Below are 23,207 nucleotides of genomic sequence, written 5' to 3' on the forward strand. Positions count from 1 at the left end.
GTGTATCTCCTCAAAGTCCAAACGAAGAAAGAAGAGGTGAATCATGGGTAATAGCAGAGGTGAATCATAGGTAGAATAATCAGTGAGAAAAAAATGCATCATGGGGGGGGGGGGGGGGGGGGAAATGACCACAAAAAAATAAAAATATATATGTTGCGCTTCTAAAGAAAAAAAAAATAGATCCTTCAAATAATAAAAAAATAGACATGTACACACCCAAAAAAAACCCCCACAATAAAAACATTTATTTTAGAAGTAAAAAAAGAGTGGTGAGCAGTGTTCTCCATTTTTGCATTGAATACACGAGGTACATAAAATTTCCCATAAGAAAGCAATGGCAATGACCAAGCGGCCAACAGGGCAAAGCTCTGTTTATTTTTGGCACATTGAGAGCGTTGAATAGGGCGAGGTACATTTTTGGAGGGGACTGTCCTTCTCGACAAAAAAAGGCAAACATCGCCATAAAAAAAAAAGCGAAACGGGAGCATTGAATACTGCCCTTGGTCTTAAGATGCCTACACATTAGTGCAATTTGGGCACTTTTCCTCCGATTACGACGGATCGGTCCAATAAATAGGATGAAAAGTGTCAAATCGTATGTGTTTTACCTCCGATTCCGATCAGATGCATGGTCCCTTGCTTATAGAATAAGAGCCGTAGATGTAAGGGCTGCACTAAGGATTTGTTATATCCTGCAACCCTTGCTCGGATCGCATACATCTTATGCAAAAGGACCACATATGATGTATCAAGGGGGATTCTATGTGACTTCTCCCTCTGAGAAATTGCATAGTCTATGGGCACCTTTACTCATGGAACCAGCGTGAGAAGACAGGTTACACAAGGTGTGGTATATCAGCGATAAAGACTGTGGCCATAAAGTATACAATTTAGGACACCTACTATAAATATTAATTTGCCTAACCTACAGTATGGTCTCTTAATTATCCACAGCTGAATCAGAACCAAATAAATGCGCACTGTATACATGGTATCATTACGCATGCACTTGTGAGACATTAAACCGCAGCTGTATCGAAAACAATATTAATCTGCTGTCTACACTCAAGAGACAAATAGGATTTTGTGAAGATACAGCAGCACTTCACTGCATAATATACTACTACTACATATTCATTCAATTAGCATACCCTGGTTTTTAATACTTTCTGTTAAATTCTGTACCCCCTTCTGGTGGGTCTAAGCTGTTGCATACTTCTGTGTCAGCTGCAGAAAGGCATACTTTCCATTCAATTCCATTGTCACCAAAGATAATAACACTTTGAGTGCCAAGTGAATGTCAAAATGGGTGTTAAAATTGGCAAAAACATTTTACTTCATCATAATGACCTGTAATGTTTACCTTATAAAGGAAATATCTTTTTTTTTTACTTGAATTTATATAAATAATGTGAGCGCCGCTGGAATTTTTAGCACATTCTCACAGAGATGTTGGCACTCAAAGGGTTAAACAAAGCTGGTCCAAGTACAGACCCCCGGGGTAATACACTGGCACCATTGCTCTCCATAGAATGCACTCCATTTACTACAACAGTCCATTTTCTATTCTGCAACCAGGTTCTTATCCATTCAATTGTTTTGTAATCCAATCCACAGCTTTCCAGTGTATTTATTTAGCAGTTTGCAATATGGGACCGTGTTAAATGCTACTAAAGTCTTTTACTATTTGTTTGGCTTGCTGCCTCAGAAAATGCATTGCAGTGACCAAAGAAAGAGGGAAGACCCTGGTTAGGATAAAAACAAAATTATACCTGACCTAACTATCACAAAGACGGGAAGCCACAGTGTGTTTTTACATCTCTGCCTCTACCTAACTTAGTAGGGAGAACCCAGTAAAGTGCAGACCTTTTTCTACAAATTTCTGTATTAGAGATTCTCTTCAAATAAGAACTATGGACGATATCTAATTTGCTGCAGAGCATGTCCGCAGCTAATGGACTCCCCCAGGACTAGCAGATTAACCACGATAACCCTGCTTTTATCACAGATTATGCTACGGGTGCCTCGGGCCTCCAAAACATAATACCTGATAAACAGCCTCAGATCCATGGTAACACACAGACCTTCATCTACAGGTTGCAGTTATCGAGCGGAAAGTAGGGAATTAAAAGCTGATTGAGGTACCTCGGACCTTGTCCATGAAGGGTTTTGAAAGTCAGTAAACCAATATTGTGGTTAGCCAGTGTAGGGGGTGGGGGTTATGTGGCTGGAATGGGGTCGATTGGTTATTAAGCCTGGCAGCTGCATTTTGTACCATCTGCAAGCAGTGCAACTCTTTTGCTGGGAGAACATGGGAGAAGGCATTGCAGTAGTCTAGGCATAATGTTACAAATGATACTGTACTTATATACATATACACATACAGATAAGAATGATAGAGTAACTATTCACAAATACAATTTAATATTTCACCTCTTCCACTGTACCCTTCATTCCATATGAATCTCCTGGAGGAAAGTGTGTCAGGACTGTAGAGCCATCGATGCCAGCCCAGTGGAATGTATGATGCTGCAAGGGACAATGCCAATATAAACTAATTTGTACAAATCCTTACAAATCTATTTTTCCTCATACAGTACATCAAAAATGCAGAATTGCTAATTATTTCTTGATGCTATAGAACAGGGATGTGAAACCTTCGGCCCTCCAGCTGATGTTGAACTACACATCCCAGCATGCCCTGCAACAGTTGCAGCATGGCCACATAGCAAAGCTGTAACAAGGCATGCTGGGATGTGTAGTTCCACAACAGCGGGAGGGCCAAAGGTTCCCCATCCCTGCTATAGAAGAACCTTTGCAATGGGAAAATTAAAAAAAATATATATATATTTTGTGGATTGAAATATGCTGTTGTCAGGGGTGTTATTTTGCTTGCCTGAGGAAGGAGAAACAAAATCCCAGATAAACTGCGGCTTATGCCGGCATTTTGGGGCTAATCGGATAGCTACCGCTGACACAATTAGCCATGGTAAATTACCGAGGATAGTTCGATATCCCCATAATGTGTGCTTGAATAGTACACAAAAATTGTACAGTAGAGGTCCTCAGACGGGTTGGGATCATTGGGTCGACATACTGCAATGTCGACACAAGCGTTAGGTAGACATGAGTTAGGTCGATAGTGAAAAGGTCATCATGGGGTTTTTCACTGTTCTTTGGCCTGAATGTCGACACAGTTGACATGGACACAGTTTGAAGTGCAGCGCGTCCGCTTGCTACGCTCGACACACTATTTTATTCTCCTACCACGCCCTACTGGATGGTAGGGCATGAAATACCACCTGTCGGCACATGTTGGCTCAAAAAATAGTGAAAAACCCCATGTCGACCTTTTGACTGTCTACTTAACCCATGTCGACCTAATGATTGGGTCGACCTAGACACCAGTTGACCTTGTCTCATGTCGACCTTGAGCCATATCGACCTAGACACCTGTCGACCCCACGGTGTCGACCGAATGACTGTCTACCATCATTAGGTCGACTAACCAACTGTATCCCCCTCAGACATACTGGCATTCAAGCCTCACTCAATACTTTCAGTGAGAAGCCTTTAGCCTCATCCAACTAGACATTAAATGGGATTTCCCATTTATATTCATGCAAAAAATATAAACAGATATAACTGTACATATATATGAAACATGGAATATAGACATTACAAAAAACAGAAGAAAAAAAGAAGTGTCTCGGTGTGGTGCACCTTTAAGAATTTTTACACATAAAAATTAACTTTTATTATATGGTATAAAACAAGCGAAATATAAAAACACACAGGACAAGAACAACATGAATGTGATGTGTTTAAAAACGGTGGCTCACTCTGTCAGCAAAGTGTTAAATTTATGGTACACTGTCGACAGGTACTTTCCGTCAACACCTGTATTTATTTTATGTGATTTGGATAAATTTCCATGTACAGGTGTTTAATGCGGACTCCAGGGTGGGGTGCGTGTCAACTTCTGTGAGGTATTAATATTATGTTAGGCACGATTTTTCTGTTAAATCAAGACAAATTTGAATGGCTGGTATTCCCCAACCAAATTCAATATTTTGTCACCCACCATCGATCAACACACTGAGTTATACTACAACAGTGTGTTCACTATGAATTCTAGGTATTTATATAATTTCTCTTAGGTGCGGCCGCACTATGTTCAAGAAATACCTAAAAATTAAAGCTATATGCCAATACCATGTGCAGTTAGATTTAATTGTCACCCAAAATTATACAAGAACCCTATCACTCATATGCTGTTTATTTCAAAATCAATTGTGTATACACATTCGCTTAAATGCTACATATGAAGTTTGGAGGATCACCAGACTGAATGTCGACCTTTGTGTCCACACTCATATGCTGGGTTCTTGAGTTGCTTATTTTTCCGCAGATGCAGTATATAAAGTCAGCGCTATCCGCATAGATCAGTGCTGGCTAATATGTATCAAGGTATACAAGCAATGACAATTACTGTCGGTATGCTGGCATCAGACAGTATTGTGATAACAATTGGCGTAACTGTATCTGTTATATAGATTAGCTACAGTTGCTGTTTGTTGCTATATCGGCTAAGCAGTCTTACACAGGAGTAATCACTCCTTGTAGTGCACAGATGTTATGGACCAATAGCAGCAGGCAGAGTCAGTGACTATGTACTCTGTCTGCACCTGGTCTGGTAGTAGCAGTTAGTACAGCGTGCCTAAGCTTCTATGGGTTCCAATTAGATAAGCGATTACACAGTATGACACCGCGCTCCCCCCTGCTTGTACCCGTTAAGTTAATACAGATCAAAAATACATCCTAAATGCTGAGTTTAAGTGAGCGTCACCGCTAGCCGGCGTACGCTTCGCTATTAGCTTTTTCAAGGCCAACCCGACTGGCCGCATCTCAGCTGTTTATGTACCTCCCCGCACTGAGTGCGTCATAGGTTCACTCCCACCCTTCTCTCAGATTGACGGCTGCCGTCTGCCTGACGGCTAGCTGCATTGCGTGTGCGCTCTCCGATTGGACAGATCTTAGTCTGGCCCAGCGTGAGTATGTTTTGTGATGTACAGTAACACATTACATTATATTTTGAAGAATCCGGTTTGCAGTGTATATTCTTAAATACCGGACACCCTTATTCCCAAGACTCTGGATTTCTTCTATGTCCAACATGCTAATATATGCTTTTATAATGTTCTGTTTGACATTATCTTGTGGGCAATTGGTTACAGGGTCATAGCAGGGTTTTCTTTATGTGTATGGGTAGCGTATCTCACAGCGTGTGCTCTCACAGAATTTCACATTGACGGGATTAAGACTCCTTGCAAGTATGTATTGGAATCACTTGAAAGGGGAATTCTTAAAGTAAGAATGGTTTGCATCTATATATATGAATTATTCCCTGAATTTGTTCATTCAGTTTATAAGGATATTCATGAATAGAGGTTGCTCAGCGTAATTGTATCTCAATGTTTATAGAGATATAGCAGAGTTTTCTTTATGTATGTGAGTAGCGTATCTCACATAGTGAGTTCTTACAGAATTTCACATTGACGGGATTAAGGCTCCTTACAGGTATGTATTGGAGTCACATGAGAGGGGAATTCTTGAGGGAAGAATGGTTTGTATTTCTATATAAGAATTATTCCCTAGATTTGCTCGTTTGGTTTATAAGGATATTCATGAATAGAGGTTGCTCAGCGTAATTGTATCTCAGATATCAGTATCTTGACATCAATGGATGTCATGTAAAATTCCTACCCTTAGTAGGGTGTCTCATTACAAATGGTTACCTGTGTAGTCACATCTAAGTTTCTAACAACAGTATCCTCATTGGACATGCATCTAAAAATATATCATAGAGTGTATCATAAAGTATTCACATTGGTGTAAAATAATAAACACATAATCATCTCTTATTGTTGTGGCAATCTGTCTGTCTTAGAGAGGTAGTTCTAAAATATGATTGTCCCTTACTGTATCCGAGTGCATTGAAATGAATATATTGGAAATGTGATATGACACATATTATGCCAAAATTGGTGTGATAGAATGATTTTAGTGTCTTAAGTGTCCTAATATTAATACAAATAAATAATGAGAAGAATAAGAATAAAAATAATAAAAATAGTAGAATCTCCTTGCTCAAAAACTGGTGATAAGAAAAATGTGTGCATAACACAGAAATATATATTCGTGATAATAGTGATGAACAAAACACAAACAAGATGAGATTTGAGTCTCAATAATACTAAAAGTGGTAATAGTTGCATATTAAATGCTAATTGAAAAGGATAGAGAAAATGTGGGGAAATGAAATATCTATAATTTATGTTCAAAAATATACTGCTGTGATATTAAGGATTTTAGTACGGCTTTGGACATTCGAGAACTTTTAGGAATTTCAAATGGAATTTTGAAGGAGTTTTAGAGGAACGCTGTGTACTTATTTTCCTCATTCAGTCCTCTAGGGGACATAGTGTCCACTAAGAATATGAGCCTGGTCTCCTGCTTCAAGAGTTCATTGTCTAGGTCACCTCTTCTAATTCCTAAATTGACCTTGAGCATCCCATAGGCTTTTAGACCTCTTGGATTGCTCTGATGATATCTGAAGAAGTGACGTGCCACTGGGGTCAAGGTTTTCATTGCTTTTTTGTCTTTCGGTGCGTTTTTTATACTGTTGACATGTTCCATAATTCTTTTTTTAAGGGGTCGAATGGTTTTCCCGATGTATTCCTTCTTGCATGGACATTGCAGATTGTATACCACCCCTGCTGTCTCACAGGTGATATAATCTTTAATTTTCCAGACAGTATTGAATTTATCCTGGTAGGAGTCCTGATTAGTCATGTACATACATGCTTTGCATGTTCCACACTTGAAGAAACCAGTCTTCGTCCTCTCCGGTCTCTTGATCTTTTCAAGATGGCTATGGACCAGTATGTCGCGTAAGTTTCTACTTCTGCGCCAGCTAATGTCTATTTTGTTTCCTACAATAGAGGATAGGTCTGGGTCTGTCTTCAGAATATCCATGTGACGGTTGAGGATTGTCTGTATCTCACGCCACTCTTGGCAATAAGTGCCTATGAACCTGACCTTCTCATCCTGTTTGGTCTTTTTCTTTGCAGGAATGAGAAGTGACTCTCTATTGATCTTTTTGGTGTCTTTGTAGGCAGTTTTAATGGCCCGGTTGCTATAACCTCTCTCTTTCAACCGGCCGCTGAGTTCATCAGCTCTTTTGGTAAAGGTATTCTCTTGTGAACAATTGCGTTTAGTGCGCATGAATTCCCCTTTGGGTAGCCCTTTAATTACCGGTGGAAAATGGGCGCTCTCAAAGTGCAGAAGTGAATTGGTAGCAGTTCGTTTCCTATATAGGTCTGAGGAAATGGTGCCATCTTCCTCTATGACAAGATGTAGATCTAAATAGTTCACTTCCTTCTTACTCATTTCAAATGTGAGGCGGAGATTGAGTCTGTTTGTATTCAGGATGCTGATGAATTTCATGAACATGTCGGAATCTCCCTCCCAGATAATCAGGAGATCATCGATATATCGCAGCCATAAGAGAACATGGCTCGTGTATATCTCATTATCCTCATGGAAAACCACCTCCCGCTCCCACCACCCCAGGTACAGGTTCGCGTATGTGGGAGCACACGTGCTCCCCATAGCGGTCCCCCGCACCTGGAGGTAGAAGCCTTCATTGCAGACAAAGTAGTTTCGTTCGAGTACAAATCTCAATAATTGGATGATGATATCATGGAGATTGTTTTCACGGTCCATGCTGAGGAAGTAACGTGCTGCGTTGATGCCATACTGATGGTGGATACTTGTATATAAGCTCTCCACGTCACAAGTAATGAGCCATGAATCTCTATTTAAAGTGACATCCTGTATCTTTTTTAATACGTCCATTGTGTCCCTGACATAGGAGGGCAGAGTGGTAACATATTGGCGTAAATGGTGGTCTACAAATTCACTCGCCTTCTCTGTCAGACCTCCTATGCCAGAGACTATAGGTCTCCCAGGTGGGACCTTGTCATGCTTGTGGACTTTTGGTAAGAGATACAGGGTGGGGATGCGTACATTTTTGACCGAGAGAAAATCATATTGTTTTTTGCTAAGGACACCATTTCTGAAGGCTGTCTCCAACATGTTCGTATATGTTCTCAAAAATTCATCTGTTGGGTTAAAAGTAAGCTTCTTGTAACATGTGGAGTCTCCAAGTTGTCGCTCTAGTTCTCTCACATATGAATCCCTGGACCAGAGGACCACATTCCCCCCTTTGTCCGAGGGTTTCACTACAGTGTCACTCCATCCCCTTATCTCCTGTATGGCCTTCTGTTCCTCTTCACTTAAGTTGTTTTTAAATTGATAGGAGCGTTTGTTCCGCTGTAGTTGGTCTAGATCTCTGCTAACCATGTCTACATATGTCTTGACCACTGGGCATGTGGCAAAGTCAGGATAGAAGGTAGATTTCTTTTTTAGGGGGGTCATCTCTTCATTTGTTTCTTCCAGAAATTCCAGTTCCTCTTGAGTATTCTCATTTTGGAGGTCTTCCAGAGCAAGTATGGCTAATCTTTCTTCTTCAGTGTACCACAATTCAAAGAGGGGGTTTGGGTGTGTGGAATCCTGTGCCTCAGCAAACATTAATGAGGGTCCTGTGCGATTGACCAGCCTTCTCTGTGTTGGAATATAGACATCCCTGATACCATACGTTCATGACTTAGGGACTGATTCAGAGATGATCGCAAATTGAAAATACTCTCTCAAATGGGCAAAACCATGCTGCACTGCAAGTGGGGATGATGTGACATGTGCAGAAAGAGTTAGATTTGGGTAAATTATTGTTTTTCTCTGCAGGGTAAACACTGGCTGCTTTTTTCTTACACTGCAATTTAGATTTCAGTTTGAACACCCCCTCCCACATACACACATCTAACTCTCTCAGCACGTTACATTTTCCCCAACTACAGTGCACATGGTGTTGTCCATTTGAGAAAGAAATTTTGCTTTTGTGATCAAGTCTGAATCAGGACCCTAATTAGGACTACTAGAAAGCTACAACATCCGTATATTAGAATACAGATGGAAAAGCTGTTAAGAGAGGAGTGTTAAAAAAATAATAACATTTTTTATGTTGGCTTCAAAAAAGTATGTGCAATCAGATTTAAGATCATTCAAAAACAACACAATTGCTTTATGTGGAATGCACACTTTCATTGTACTGTAACAAATACTCCAGTTCTCCACTGCAGACTTACAGGGAAAGCATTGACCAGACTCCAGCTAAGTTTTTGAGTGAGGAAGCGATGGATCCCACAACCATTCATTAATTGGGGCAGCTGAGCAGAATAACCGAATGTATCCGGTAACCAGAACTAAGGGAAGGCGAGAAGCAAAAGAGGTGATTTAGTACTAAATGAAATAAAAAAAAAACAGAATGCTTAACTGAAAATAGAAGAGTTATCAACATAGGAAATTTAAAACATCAGCATTAGTAAATTGCTGATGTATGACACCATAATGACAGTTCCTGCTCAGTGGCAGGAGCTGGGTGCTGCACTTTAACAGTACATTCTGTACCCAGCTCCTGCCACTGTGGATGAGCCGTCACTGCAGCCACCGTTGTCCCCGGCATGCATACACTGTAGATCATTTATGGCTGCACTGGGTGTCATGGGGTAAGCAACACCCCTGTTGAGGCTAAATGTGTGTGTGTGGGGGGGGGTGTACTAAAACTAAATTACATGCTGCCTACTAGAGGTAAATTATAACTAGTTACTTGTACAATCGTGCAGGATGTCCCCAAAACAAAATGATCAAATGCACGTCCACTCCCCCACAAAGACTCCTAAGTATTTCTGAGAAAAGAAAAACTAACGTAACATGATTCTAAGATTATTCGCACCTACATATTAAGTTATGCTATTTTTGTAATTTCCAACAGACGGCAGGAAGCAACTTTATACAACGTGCAAATACATTTAATAATATTATGACTTTTCATTTATTATGTTTATTACAAACCTCACCTCAGAGCACAACTTCCCAAACTCCTGTTGGAAGAAGAGCTGCCCATGCAGGAACTGGCGCACCATGGACTCTCCACTGGGAAGGTTTCCATCCTGAGAAAAGATAGAATTGCTATATTTTATATTTCAGTGCAAGAGTACTGGTACTGGTGGTTGTCAAAGTACCAGTGTGCATGGAGGCTTGCTGGAACCTGTAGTTCCACCAGCAAAAACACAAAAATTATTCTATTTTTTTCACTCCTGATTCCTATGAACTTGCCACCCACAGCCCAAGAGTGGTGGGCACTGAATCACACTTCAGCTCCAGTCCTTGGGTGCCATGGAGGGTAACGGGACCCCACAGGGAAACCCGGCCAGGGGGGAAGGGGGTGTGTGTGCAATGCTATGACTGCAGGGACCAACATAAATGTGTCCCTGATCTGTGGCATTAACCTTCCTGGCTAGTGGAGCCCAGTGCTGGTTTTAAAAATATGGGGGACACCTACAGTATGTCCTTTTCTCCCTTTATATTTGGAACCATGACCGGTTCTAGAGCCCGGTGCTAGTTATTCAAATACAGGGGGACCTTGTATTCTTAGAACCAGGACTGATGCAAGTCGCCAAAGCTGTTCACAAAGGGGACCTGCATATGCGCATAAAATACCAAGTGCAGAACCCCAAACATCGGACTGGGGCCCATTCCGAGCCAACTCCCCGTGCCCTTAGGTTTCTTAATCTTTACAGTATCTCTGAGTAATCAAAACAGGAGAAGGAATTTTCCCAAGGATAAAGAGCAGAATTAATCATTAATTATTTGCCTGACAGCCTTCTATCCCTGTGCTTCTACCATAAAGAAACTTGATACAGATTACTTCTGTGTTCCCATCAATAAGTGTAAAATGATGGGAAAATAAAACCACAATTTTACCATTTCCACCCATGTGCCGCCAACAGGTATGAACTGGCCGATCTTGGCATACTCCTTGATTTGTGAAAATAATCCGGGATAGTGTATTTTTACCCATTCCAGTTGCTGAGCCTGCAGTGGTGAGAAGACATTATTCATGAGTGTGTCAATGTGGGGTTTTTACTTTTAAATAACTTAAAGTAATAATAATTTTATTTATATAGTGCTCTTTCTCCAACAGGACTCAAGTTGCTTTACAGACATCAAAAACAATGCAAAAGCCACACAGAGATAAAAAGGAAACCTGGAGTGCATAGTAAACACAATGCAGGATTGGGGTAAGTAACTTCCACAGGTTCTCCAAGTCTACGAAAAAACATTCAGCTCCTATCAGGGTCAACACTTCACACATACTGGGGGTGATTCTGGTTAGCTCCCTAAACAGCGGTTGTTTGCTGCTTAGCGAGCCTGTAAACGCTGCCTGCCGGCTATGAAAAGCCGCCCACCTCCAGGAAAAAAATCGCTAAGATGGGCGAAAATTGCTCAGTGTACATGCACTGAGCAATTTTCAGCCCAGCTATTTTCATCATCATTGCTGTGCATACACGCTGGACAAAAACGCAGTATCTACCTTGACTATCTTACCTGTAGAATGTATTTAACCTAGGGCAAGATTAAATCTAAAGTACATCTAAAGTGCAGTTAGCCAAACTTGAACAGTAAAAATAGACTCGAACCTGAATGGCACCTTAACAGTTGTGATGGCAGTCAGTGGAATTTGAAGTATAAGCATGCCAATATGTATGTCATTCAGGAAAGTAACAAAGCCAGTTGGACATACCTGAGAGCATGTAAAGGTGAAATCTGGATTTTTAGCCATTAATTGCACTGCGGTAACCCAGCTGCGAGCACATTTTCGAATGGTTTCTCCGTATGTCCATAACCAAGCTGAAATATGATTTCATAATCCATATCATACACATTGTAACCTTGTTTGTTTGTTATATTCCAGATTACAATGAAATATAGTATACGAAGGTTCCTTAAACTTATAAAGTCAGGACAAATGCTACCTCAAATCACCAGCCGTGTACTGCATCTCGCAACCTATAATGGACAGCTAGGCCTGGGTCACCAAGCGTAAGCTGCAGTCACATACGTTTATGTGATAGAGGGGTTAGCTATTGGTCACTTACTGCTAATGAACTATAAAATATACCACAGGGAGATGGACAAGAAGGGGATCATTCACTAAGATGGGAGATCTACTGAAGACAGGATGTTGCTATGGGCAACCAATCAGTCTATTTATTATCTTCTAGAAGGTGCTAAAAAAAATTAAGAGTAGAATCTGATTGATTGTTGTTTTCTATCTTCAATAGAACTCCCATTTTAGTAATTTACCCAGTCTTGTTACTTATAATAATGTGCAAATGATCACTATCCAATATTTAAAGATGTAATAAAATATAGACAAAAAAGAACAAAGATAATCTCTCTCATTTTGACCAACCAGACATGGTATATAATATACGGAAATACCAAACATGTTTTTTTTTTGTTAATATGTTTTAATCTTAAATATCTGCATTTGAATGTACAGTATTAGGTTCTGACTTCTCTACTGATCCCCGACAAATGTAGTTGAATTGTCAAACATAAAGTTGTGTCATTTTTCACAACTTTATTAACTTCATCCCACTTAATAAACTCCTTTAGGAGTAAAACAAATAAAACAATGCATGCTACAGGCCTACATACTGTATAATAGGAGTGATAATTACCAGAGTCAATGTGGCAGTGCCCTACAGCATGAACTATGTGTTGGCTGTCACCATTCTTTTGATTGAAGAATGTGGAAGATAACTTGCGGACTGCAGCAAATGTTCCAGGATCACTAACATCACACAAATTGACCATTTGGTTGGCTACATACAGAGCCTGAAAGCTTCTTTGGTTGTCTTCACCAAGTAGCTTAAAAATACCAAAAAATTAAATAGAAATAATAAAATAAACAAATAGGATAGATTAAATGTTATCAGACTCCAAAACAAAAAGTTCATGGACCCTGTAAAACAATATAAAGTTATACTATATATAAAATTATATATATATATTATTATAAAATAAACATTAATGGATTATTAGAATTTTTCCAACATAGGTGAAAAAAATGAATCAACAATTAATGCATTATGCTTTTAGACAGAAAATAGTGAAATATGATCATGTTGTCTTGGCAAAGAATGACATTTCTGCAATGTGGCTTTTATCCTAAAACAAATATAGGGCCTGATTCAGGTTTGACTGTTCCCCTGGGAATTCGATACGGGGACCAATATTTCGGGTCTGCGAATGCGTATCGGCAAATATACGCTTGAGCAGACCTGATGTGCGAACGCCTTCGGCGATTATCACAGTCGCTGAGGTTCACACACAGCGGGGTAGGTAGTGGGCGAGCAGTGGGCTGTCGCATTGAGATGCCCAACATTTTCTGCGTGTGCCCACAAAAACAGTTGGAGCGCACAGAAAAACGCTGGGCGTCCCCATGCGAACGCAGGCATGGGGCAGCCTGTACAGGGGCAGGCGGGCGGCTGTCGTTACATAACGTCAGCACCTGCCCCCTTTTCCACTATCTCCAACCCAGATAAAAATCAGATCAGACTGACTTTAATCTGCGAGATGGTGAAAAATTATTCTATGGTCGGCGACTATTGAATGATTTTTCGCCTGTATGGCTACATGGAATTGTCAGCGTACACATCCATTTGCATGCCAGCGCAGGTGTTCGGACGGTGAAGGGGCATTCACACCCCCGGTGGGTGGAATTTACCTGCTCGCTAAGCAGCTTAAGAATGCTGCTTACAGAGCGGGTCTGCACCAGAGCTTGCAAGCAGGGCCCTCCTACCATTTTGTCTGTCTGGAACTATACAATTTATACAGTACAACTAGCCAATCTAAGAGTAAGCTCACCTTAGCCATATCATATAAAATTTCAAAATCCAGAAGTAGCTCTTCTACATCTCGGTGGAAAATGGCAAGCTCAGCCTTTTGCAGAGTAAATGTTTTATGTGGATCAACAGGAGCAATCATCCCTCCCTGACCTGCCCCAAAGAGCCCATTGCAGGCCATCTCAATGTACAGAGTCATACTGAAAGACAAAGGAAGGAGACTCCAGAACAAGGTACACATTCAAATAATAATACTAAAAGATATTCTAGCGAGTTGGATAATACAGAAGAGGTTTTACAGGGAAACAGTTAATAATTATTATTATTAGCCATAAACTGGGTACACACCTTACCTTACCTGGTGAACCGATATGGTAACCATACACACTTACTGATCATCTGCTTGAAATGTCTGAGCAGACATCACAACTGGGTAGGTGTTTAAGTTTGCCCTTCTAGTTGTGGTGCCATTGTTGGTGGTTTCTGCAACCAGTAAAATGAGTCACCTGTACACCTGGGCAGATATACCAATATATCTGCAAGATATATTGGCACCTGGCATGCTGAAGGGACGAAGTGATATGTCTGAAGGATGGAATTTACTGACATATTGGGTGTACACAGGAGTTGATGTTCTTAAGGATATAATATTAGCTGTATAAACGATACATCCCTTAGTGCACAGGTCTTCAACCTGTGGCCCTCCAGATGTTGTGAAACTACATGTCCCAGTATGCCCTGACAGTTTTGGCATGCTCTTATAGGAAAAAATGTGACAATGCATGTTGGAACATGTAGTTTCACAACATCTGGAGGGCCACAGGTTGAAGACCCATGCCTTAGTGTGTACTCAGCCTTCTGACAGGTATTCTGTCAGAAGCGGTCTCTGGTGACCACCCAGTGCCAGTGCAGTGTGTACTTTCTTTGGTTGTTCCTTCATTACCTTTTGACTGTCTGTAAATACCCTGTCTGTTGGATCACTGTCTCCTTTTGTAAAGCGCAACGGAATATGCTGCGCTATATAAGAAACTGTTAATAAATAAATAATTTAGACAAAAACAAATTAGCAGAGCAGACTGTGGGGGAAATTTACTAAGATGGGACTTAGACTTCACATGTGATGTTGCTATGGGCAACCAATCAGAGTCTACTTCTTAAATAAGAAGTAGACTCTGATTGGTTGCCCATAGCAACATCACATGTGAAATCTAATTCACATCTTAGTAAATTTCCCCGGTACTTGTGTAGTTTCACAGCGCCAGTATGGCGCCGTGCGTCTGAGTCCCCTTGCGGGCTCGGTGGCTCGCTACGCTATTTAAAATCAACTCCATGCCAACATGTATAGTGGGGGTATGAACTATCCATGTTGGCATGGAGTTAAGTTTTTTGTTTTTTACATATTTCGTGGCGAGCGTAGAACCCGGAAGTAGCACGGCGCCATGCTGGCGGCGTGAAACTACACAAGAACCATTTCCCCTTATATGTTAAAACAAACTAAAAAAATATTTAAAATTACATGTATATACTACACATTACTCTCACCTGTGAGGATCGCCAACTTTCAATTTACTGGTTAAGATGTAGCTGGTTTTTTCACCCTCCTTTGTTAAACCCTGAATTAATAGAAACAAATTGTTAAGTTAAACCAGCATTAGCTATAAACAGGATGCTTTTACAAACTGCCCCCATCCACAGGCAAAGCAATATGCACAGTTTTGCAGCTGGTGGTTTAGGACATGCTGGTTACAAAATTGTGGCGTATTGTAAGTATTAAAAATGTCAACATATATTGTGAGTCGGATGTAATGATATCAAAATTGGTGGTGCGGGTTTCCAGACAAATGCAGATGTTTCTTTAAACAGCAATCATTTACCAGGCATGGGTTTGCCTGGTAAAGGATTGCAGCTTTAAAAAAAAAAAAAGGAAGGGAACCCGAACCCCCTGCGCCATTACATCTGGCCCCACATCTTTGAAAAATAATCATGGGTACTTGTGTAGTTTCACGGCGGCAGGAAATCGCATGCGTTATTTAAAGTAATTAAATGTACTAGTAGTTGAGAAAAAGAATTGTATTCCTTCTTATTTTGCCTATTAGGAATTCTGCCCTTGCTGGATGTTATAGGTGTGATAAGTTCAGAGTAGAGAAAATACTATTTAATCAATTAACCCCTGATTAGAGCAATCTCTCACCTGCACAGGAACACCGTCCTTCCATACCAGCCCCTCACCATCACTTTCCCATATCAGGTGAACTTCCTGTCCTGACCATTCTTTAGGGATGCTCAGCTGCACTTTGAACCAACATGTCCACCATCTTGCAGAGAACAAAAGAAGCTGGTATTCACAATAATTTACTTGAAAATCACAGTAAATCCTAATGCTCACTACTTGACTTTAAATAAATAAGTGTATATATCTATCTATATAGATAAGATGCCCAAGTGCCGCCTATGCTCTTCTATATCTATATATTAGCACATACTGTATTTAGGTACTTGTGTACTTTCACAGCTCCCATCGCATGCCAAATGTAGTGGCATGCGATGGGATGTGATTTTTGCATTTTTTTTTTAGCATTTTTGAAAAATCGCATGCGATTTTTAACAGAAATGCATCCAAATGCATTGAAATTAGTATCAAACATGTTCAATGGCCCCCAAATGTCATTTTTGAGGCTGTACCACCCCCACTATCAACATGAACCCGAAGCGTGGCGAGCGCAGCGAGCCCGCGAGGGGCGTCGGTACGCATCCTACGACCTTTTCATACCCCCACTATCCACGTCGGCGTGGAGTTGAGAATAGAAAGTGTGGCGAGCGCAGCGAGCCACCGAGCCCGAAGCGTGGCGAGCGCAGTGAGCCCCGCGAGGGGACGCGGACACCTGTGAAGCCCGCGAGGGGACGTGTATACCTGTGAAGGTATCCGTGTCCCCTCGCCACGATTCGGGCTCGGTGGCTCGCTGCGCTCGCCACACTTTCTATTCTCAACTCCACGCCGACGTGGATAGCGGGGGTATGAAAAGGTCGTAGGACGCGTACCGCCACCATTCGCCACGCTTCGGGTTTGCGTTGATAGTGGGGGTGGTACAGCCTCAAAAATGACATTTGGGGGCCATTGAACATGTTTGATACTAATTTCAATGCATTTGGATGCATTTCTGTTAAAAATCGCATGCGATGCGATTTTTTTACTATATGATGGACATCGTGGGAGCCGTGATTGTACACAAGTACCTGTATTTATAGGTTGGGTATGACATTCTGACAGTCAGAATACAGACAGTGGGATCCTGATGGCCAGAATTCCCCTGGATCGGGGTAAGTAGTTTTTACCATACCTCTAACCCACTCCTCCCACAGCCTAAAGCTAATAGCCCACCATCCGACTGCTTAACTCCAACCCTCCCCTAGTGCCTAACCAAAGCCTCCATCTCTGGGAACCATCAGGATTCTGACTGTCAGGATCTGACTGTCAGGCAGACTTGTGGCACCTTCAACCAGGACCAGGAGGGTCGGATTCCATTCCAGCAGCTGTGCATGCCCCAGTCCTTTTACCCGGGCACTGGACTGGTAACTACTACAAAACGTGTAAAACTGCTTAAAACCAGTTCTTACCATTTGCTGGTAATTGTTCCTTTTTGCCCCCACCACGTGGACTTCTTGTCATTCTTTAAATAACATCTTAATTTTAAACTTTATCTTTGTGTATATTGTGTATATATGACATGTAGGTACTTATGTAGTATCTGGGCGCCCGATTTAGAACCCGGATCGGGCACATCGCATCGCATGCGACCAAATCGGATGCGATGCGATGGACCCGATTTTTCCATAGGATTCAATGTTAAAATGGTCTGAGTCCATTTTAACATAGAATTCAATGGGAAAAAGGGGTCCTGTTCCTTGCCCCACTATCCAAGTGGGCATGGAGTTGGATATAAACCTGTGGCGAGCGTAGCGAGCCACCGAGCCCGAAGCGTGGCGAGCGGACACAGAATACCGTCCGCTCGCCACGCTTCGGGCTCGGTGGCTCGCTGCGCTCGCCACAGGTTTATATCCAACTCCATGCCCACTTGGATAGTAGGGGTATGAAAAGGACCCCTTTTTCCCATTGAATTCCATGATAAAATGGACTCAGTCCATTTTAACATTGAATCCTATGGGAAAATCGGGTCATCGCATCGCATCGCATGCGATATCGCATCGCACTGATTGTATGCCTTAAGTTAAGGCATACAATCAAAAAATCGGGTGCCCAGATACTACATAAGTACCGACATGTATTAGAACCGGCTTCAACCTTTTAAGCCTCTCTCCTGTATATGTGTATTCCAATCGAATTGGATCCTCCTATGATTAAGGAACACACCTTGTAACAGGAAGGAATTTACACACATATGAATGGAAGCATATTTCTATTATTCTTATCTTTTTGTGCATATTGTGACAACTGATTGAAAAATCAGTTAATTTTTCTTGTGGCGCTGTTTGAGATATTACTTTTTGTCTATTGTACTATTTTGGAGGTGTGGGAATACCTTCCTTTTATAACCTCTGTGGCAGCCTACAGAAGCACATAATCAGGGATAATACTCTTGTTTTGAGGATCCAATTATCAGTCTTCTAATCACATTCAGAATTTATCTATAAATTATAGGGTGTGTGTGTGTGTGTGTGTGTGTGTGTGTGTGTGTGTGTGTGTGTGGGGGGGGGGGGGGGGTGTTACCTAATCAAAGCAAATGAGTTTGTTTTTATGGTACTTACGTAGGGCCAAAGGTTTGTCCAACCTGTGCTGTGTGAAAGTCTCTTGTCACGGCAATATCATAGGGAATACGCTCCTCTGTTATAAAGCAGGAGAGAGAATCTAGAGGACATGTTGCTCCAAATAGCCTATTAAAACACAGGCAAATGTCAATTCTCTGTGAAGGTGAAGACTAAAACTAAACAGAACAGTTTAAGTACATGACAGCATTTCAATCAAATTCTTAATAGTTTCAGAAAGCCACAAGGAAGGATAACAGAGCTTCATTCTGGCCCCAAAACCACAAACTAAACACGCGATCATTAAAGTCTGGAAATATTTTTTGCATACATGTAAATATGGAATACAATTCCATATTTCCAAGATCAACAAGAAGTCAGTTTTAAATGAATCATTTATTAATAAAAACATTTAAAAAATGCCTTTTCTTTTGGTGAGGGGTGCATCTTTCTTTATTATCTTACATTCACTAAACCAATATTGTCATACTATTTGAGCCTAGTTAATTGCAAATTTCATGGCAGTTCGGATTATAATCCATGGAATAATTTCTAGCGCTAATTGGTAAACAAATTTGCGTGGGTGAAAAAATTGTATATTGCCCTGCATTGGCTTCATATTGCAATTCTATTACAGAAAAGGATACGTGCATTCTGGAAATAATTATGAGCGGTTTATATTTTAAAACAATGCGCCATCTTTGAATGGAAGAGGCAATGAGTAGCAGGGCTATAGGAAGGACCAGCAATGGGTACATGGAATGGAATGCGTTCATTGGGTCAACAGCGGCTAGGTCGACCACCATTGATTGGCAGTCAAAAGGTCGACACATTAAATGGGTCAACATGCATTCAGTCGACATGGTCAAAGGTCAACGCAAGCAAAAGGTCGACATGACTTTCTTTATTTTAAAAAAGGACTTGTTCATACTTTACTATCCCGGAGGCTGTAGAGTGGGAATATAATAGTCCCTGTATCATGGCGAGCGCGACATGAGATGGGACGAAGTACACTTATACGGTGTCCATGTCGACATAGACACCACATAAAAGTAACAAAAAACATGTTGACCACACACGTCAACCTTTTTTCTGTGTTGACATTTTGACTGCTCGACCTTTTGAATGTTGACCTAGACATGGTCAAGCTAACAGCCAGCACCCATGGGAATGAGGAGAGACTAGGAGTAGCAGTACTATAGTAAGGACAGGTAGTGGGTGCATGGAGGGAGGAGACAAGGAGTAGTAGGACTATAGGAATAACAGGCAGTGGGTGCATGGAGGGAGGAGACTAGGAGTAGTAGGACTATAGGAATAACAGGCAGTGGGTGCATGGAGGGAGCGGGCCATGGGGTAGCATAACTAAAGAACAGGCTGTGGGTGCATGGCATGAGGAAAGGCATGGGGTAGTAGCATGACTATAGTAAGGACAGGCAGTGGGTGCATGGAGGGAGCAGGCCATGGGGTAGCATAACTAAAGAACAGGCTGTGGGTGCATGGCATGAGGAAAGGCATGGGGTAGTAGCATGACTATAGTAAGGACAGGCAGTAGGTGCATGACATGGGGTATATAGTGGCAGGGATAGGGATACAGCAGTTAGGTACACTACAGTACAGGACAGCAGCACTGCTCACTTCCCCCGCAGATTGCAGTCAGTGAAGTACAGCTCGGAGATGAATTTCTCCACCCGCTCCAGGGTCGCTCTCCTGTTCTTCTGCACCAGGCACACTGCCGCCATGTCGCAGTAACTGTGCAGTGTGCACACATATACACAGTGGCAAGCGCGGGGTGACAGCTGCTACGATCAAACAGACAGTCAGACACACACCGACTGTGTGTCCCGGAAGAGGAAGTGTCTGTGTAAACTAAAGTCCGCTGCCTGAGAGACAGAGCATACTACGGGTATGGGTAAAATCCGGAATCGGATAAGACACCGGAATGCCGGACTGGACATCAAACTCTGCATTCCGGAGCTTGTAGTATCCGGTCCGGGGGTGTCCTGTCCGGGGGTGCTCCATCTGATGAGGCTGCTCTCGCACCTGTCACCTGGGAGAGGAGAGGGGGGAGAATACAGCCTCACCGCATGGTCCGGGGGTGTAATAAAAACTGGAACGTTCCAGACCACACGGGGAGGCTGTAATCTCCCCTTCCCCATGTCCCTGGTGTGAGCAATCACAGGCATCCCCCCGGACAAGACACCCCCCGCATGGGACACCCCTCGGACCAGACACTATAAGCTCCGGAATGCAGAGTTTGATGTCTGGTCCGGCGTTCCGGTGTCTTATCCGGGTCCGGTTTTTACTTAGTCCCGCATACTACTGTCAGCAGTTAGTGTACAGCACCTTATACGACATGCAGTGATCACCACTAATTGCTCTCTCGTCCTATGGGCGGCAGCCCGGCAATTCTGTGGTGATCACACAAAGCTGATTGGTTGTTTTATCTCTCCGAGGTTTGTCTCATGTCTCGTATCTCCTACCTGTCATCATAATACAGCAGGTCGTGTAGTCATTTGTCACTCACTGGTCATCATTACCAGCAGTGTCTGCACACACATTGCGTTTTATATTGTAATTTGTCCCAGAAGATTGTTTTGTTCGTGTTGCACATGAATGTCATCATCACTAACATATAGTTGCATGAAGACGGGTATTGGTAAAACGCGAAACCGGACCCCAGAATGCCAGACCGGACAGGCTCCATTCATGAATTTCTGTTATTCCGGAGCTTGTAGTGTCCTGTCCAGGGGTACCTGTTTGTCTGTTTGGGGTTGTGTCTGATGTCCATTGTGGAGATACAGTTGTTGGGTCGACCTATATTCGGTCGACATACATTCGGTCAACACCCTTAGATCGATAGGTCAACACCTATACAAGTTGACATGGCTTAGGTCAACATGGACTATATGTCGACAGGGACTTTAGGTCGACATGCCAAATATAGACATAAGGTTGACATGGTTTTTAAAAGGATTTTATAAAAAAAAGTGGGGCATAGTGAGGCATCGCAGGGGGCGTGGTACACTTATACAGTGTCCATTTCTATGTAAATCAACATACACACCCAAAAAAAACCTTTTCACCATGTTGATCTTTGACATGTTGACCACCCAGGATGGGTGCGAGCAGAAATCCACTAGTCGGAATTGCAGTGTACTGATTAGATAGCGCCAAGAGGGGTATGGGTAATAGGGTCGACAAAAAGGTCGACAGTCATTAGGTCGACTACTATTGGTTTATAGGTCATACTGTAGGTCGACACAAAAAAGGTCAACGTGAGTTTTTCACAGTTTTTTGTGACTGTCGACATACGTAGACATGGACACCGTGTAATTGTACTGTGGCCCCTCGCATGGCTCTCTTGGCTCACCATACTTTGGACATGGTGCCTCACTACACTCGGCACACTATGACTATGATAAACCACAAATGTTTGCATCTGTCAACCTTTTGACTATATCCACCCAAGGCAGGTTGACCTTTTTCATGTGTCGACATATGGCCTGTCAACCAATAGTGGTAGACTTACTGACTGTCAACCTTTTAATTATCGACCTGCTAACTTTCTTTTACAGTTTAGTAACACTGTACCTAAAATAAGAAAGGATAGCCAAGCTGTATATCAATGTAAACTAAAAAAAATAGCTAAGGTCCTCCACTAGGTATCACTGGTATAACGTGTTTAAAAAAATAAACAAAAATAACAAATTAAATGACAGTTACATGAATAATATCCCTATCATTTAAAAAAAAAATATATATATATATATATATATTAGGGCGGAGTGAAAAAACTGAAATTGAGAAATTCAACATCTTCTGTTCTGGCAAGAGGCCTAAAGTTTCACTTTTTAGGTGAAAAAGACAAAAACTATGAAGATGCTTCGATCTAGTTAAAATTATGTCAGGATGTCTTAGAGTGGTTTATTAATATACTGTACTTTAGCTTAGTAAAAGAGAGTACAAGCTTGTCCTAGTGCAAAGTGACTGACTTTGGCGGGTGAAAAAAATCCCTGATAATTGACCAATTTTCATGGTTTCAATTGTGAATATGATGTTTTCTCCGGAACGTGTTTTCTTTTTTTTTTGGAGAGGATGCTCTGTAATTGATGTGATCAAGAAAAGAAGTTTGGTGCAAAAAAAACAGGGTAAATCCCTTTTGTTTGCCCTTAATAGAATAGTGCACCTCTATGTCTTCTGATGTCCAACAAACTCTTTACTGAATGCTCCAGTAAGTTCAGTAATAATGCATTATGCTCTGTTCTTTAGTTGCAGTATTTAAAACGCTTCTGTTTATTGTCTTTACTTGTGGCAGTTTATTTTAAAAATGAATTGGCTGGAAAAACAGTTTTCCATCCCCTATGCTGGGAACATGAATGGGCTGCATTGCGGCATATAGTTATGCCAATATATTAACAGTTAAATACATTGAAGTGTATTATGATGTAATAAACAAATACATCTAATGTTTAGTGATAATTAAAATGATACATTAAACAGTTTACACTGTTACTTGTAATACTTATTGTAACAGTTACTGTTTTCAATAACAGACTGCAACAGTTATTT

At 41.5% G+C, this 23,207-nt stretch overlaps 1 protein-coding gene across 1 annotated transcript in view; it reads right to left on the minus strand.

The window, feature by feature from the left end:
- MAN2C1 (mannosidase alpha class 2C member 1) overlaps positions 1-20,868 on the minus strand; it is a 42,954-nt gene extending 22,086 nt beyond the window's left edge. The window contains exons 1-11 of the mRNA XM_083183724.1: positions 20,274-20,868; positions 18,642-18,767; positions 16,069-16,192; positions 15,420-15,490; positions 13,900-14,077; positions 12,711-12,900; positions 11,768-11,874; positions 10,948-11,058; positions 10,041-10,133; positions 9,270-9,386; positions 2,434-2,529 (exon numbers count right to left, since the gene is read on the minus strand). Coding sequence (XP_083039850.1) covers positions 2,434-2,529; positions 9,270-9,386; positions 10,041-10,133; positions 10,948-11,058; positions 11,768-11,874; positions 12,711-12,900; positions 13,900-14,077; positions 15,420-15,490; positions 16,069-16,192; positions 18,642-18,767; positions 20,274-20,377 — 1,317 coding nt within the window. The 5' untranslated portion in view covers positions 20,378-20,868. The remainder of the gene's footprint in view (positions 1-2,433; positions 2,530-9,269; positions 9,387-10,040; positions 10,134-10,947; positions 11,059-11,767; positions 11,875-12,710; positions 12,901-13,899; positions 14,078-15,419; positions 15,491-16,068; positions 16,193-18,641; positions 18,768-20,273) is intronic.
- Positions 20,869-23,207: the final 2,339 nt, after the last annotated feature.

Source organism: Crinia signifera, chromosome 4 (genome assembly GCF_055691185.1).
Source record: "Crinia signifera chromosome 4, ASM5569118v1, whole genome shotgun sequence".
Classification (NCBI taxonomy): Eukaryota; Metazoa; Chordata; class Amphibia; order Anura; family Myobatrachidae; genus Crinia; species Crinia signifera.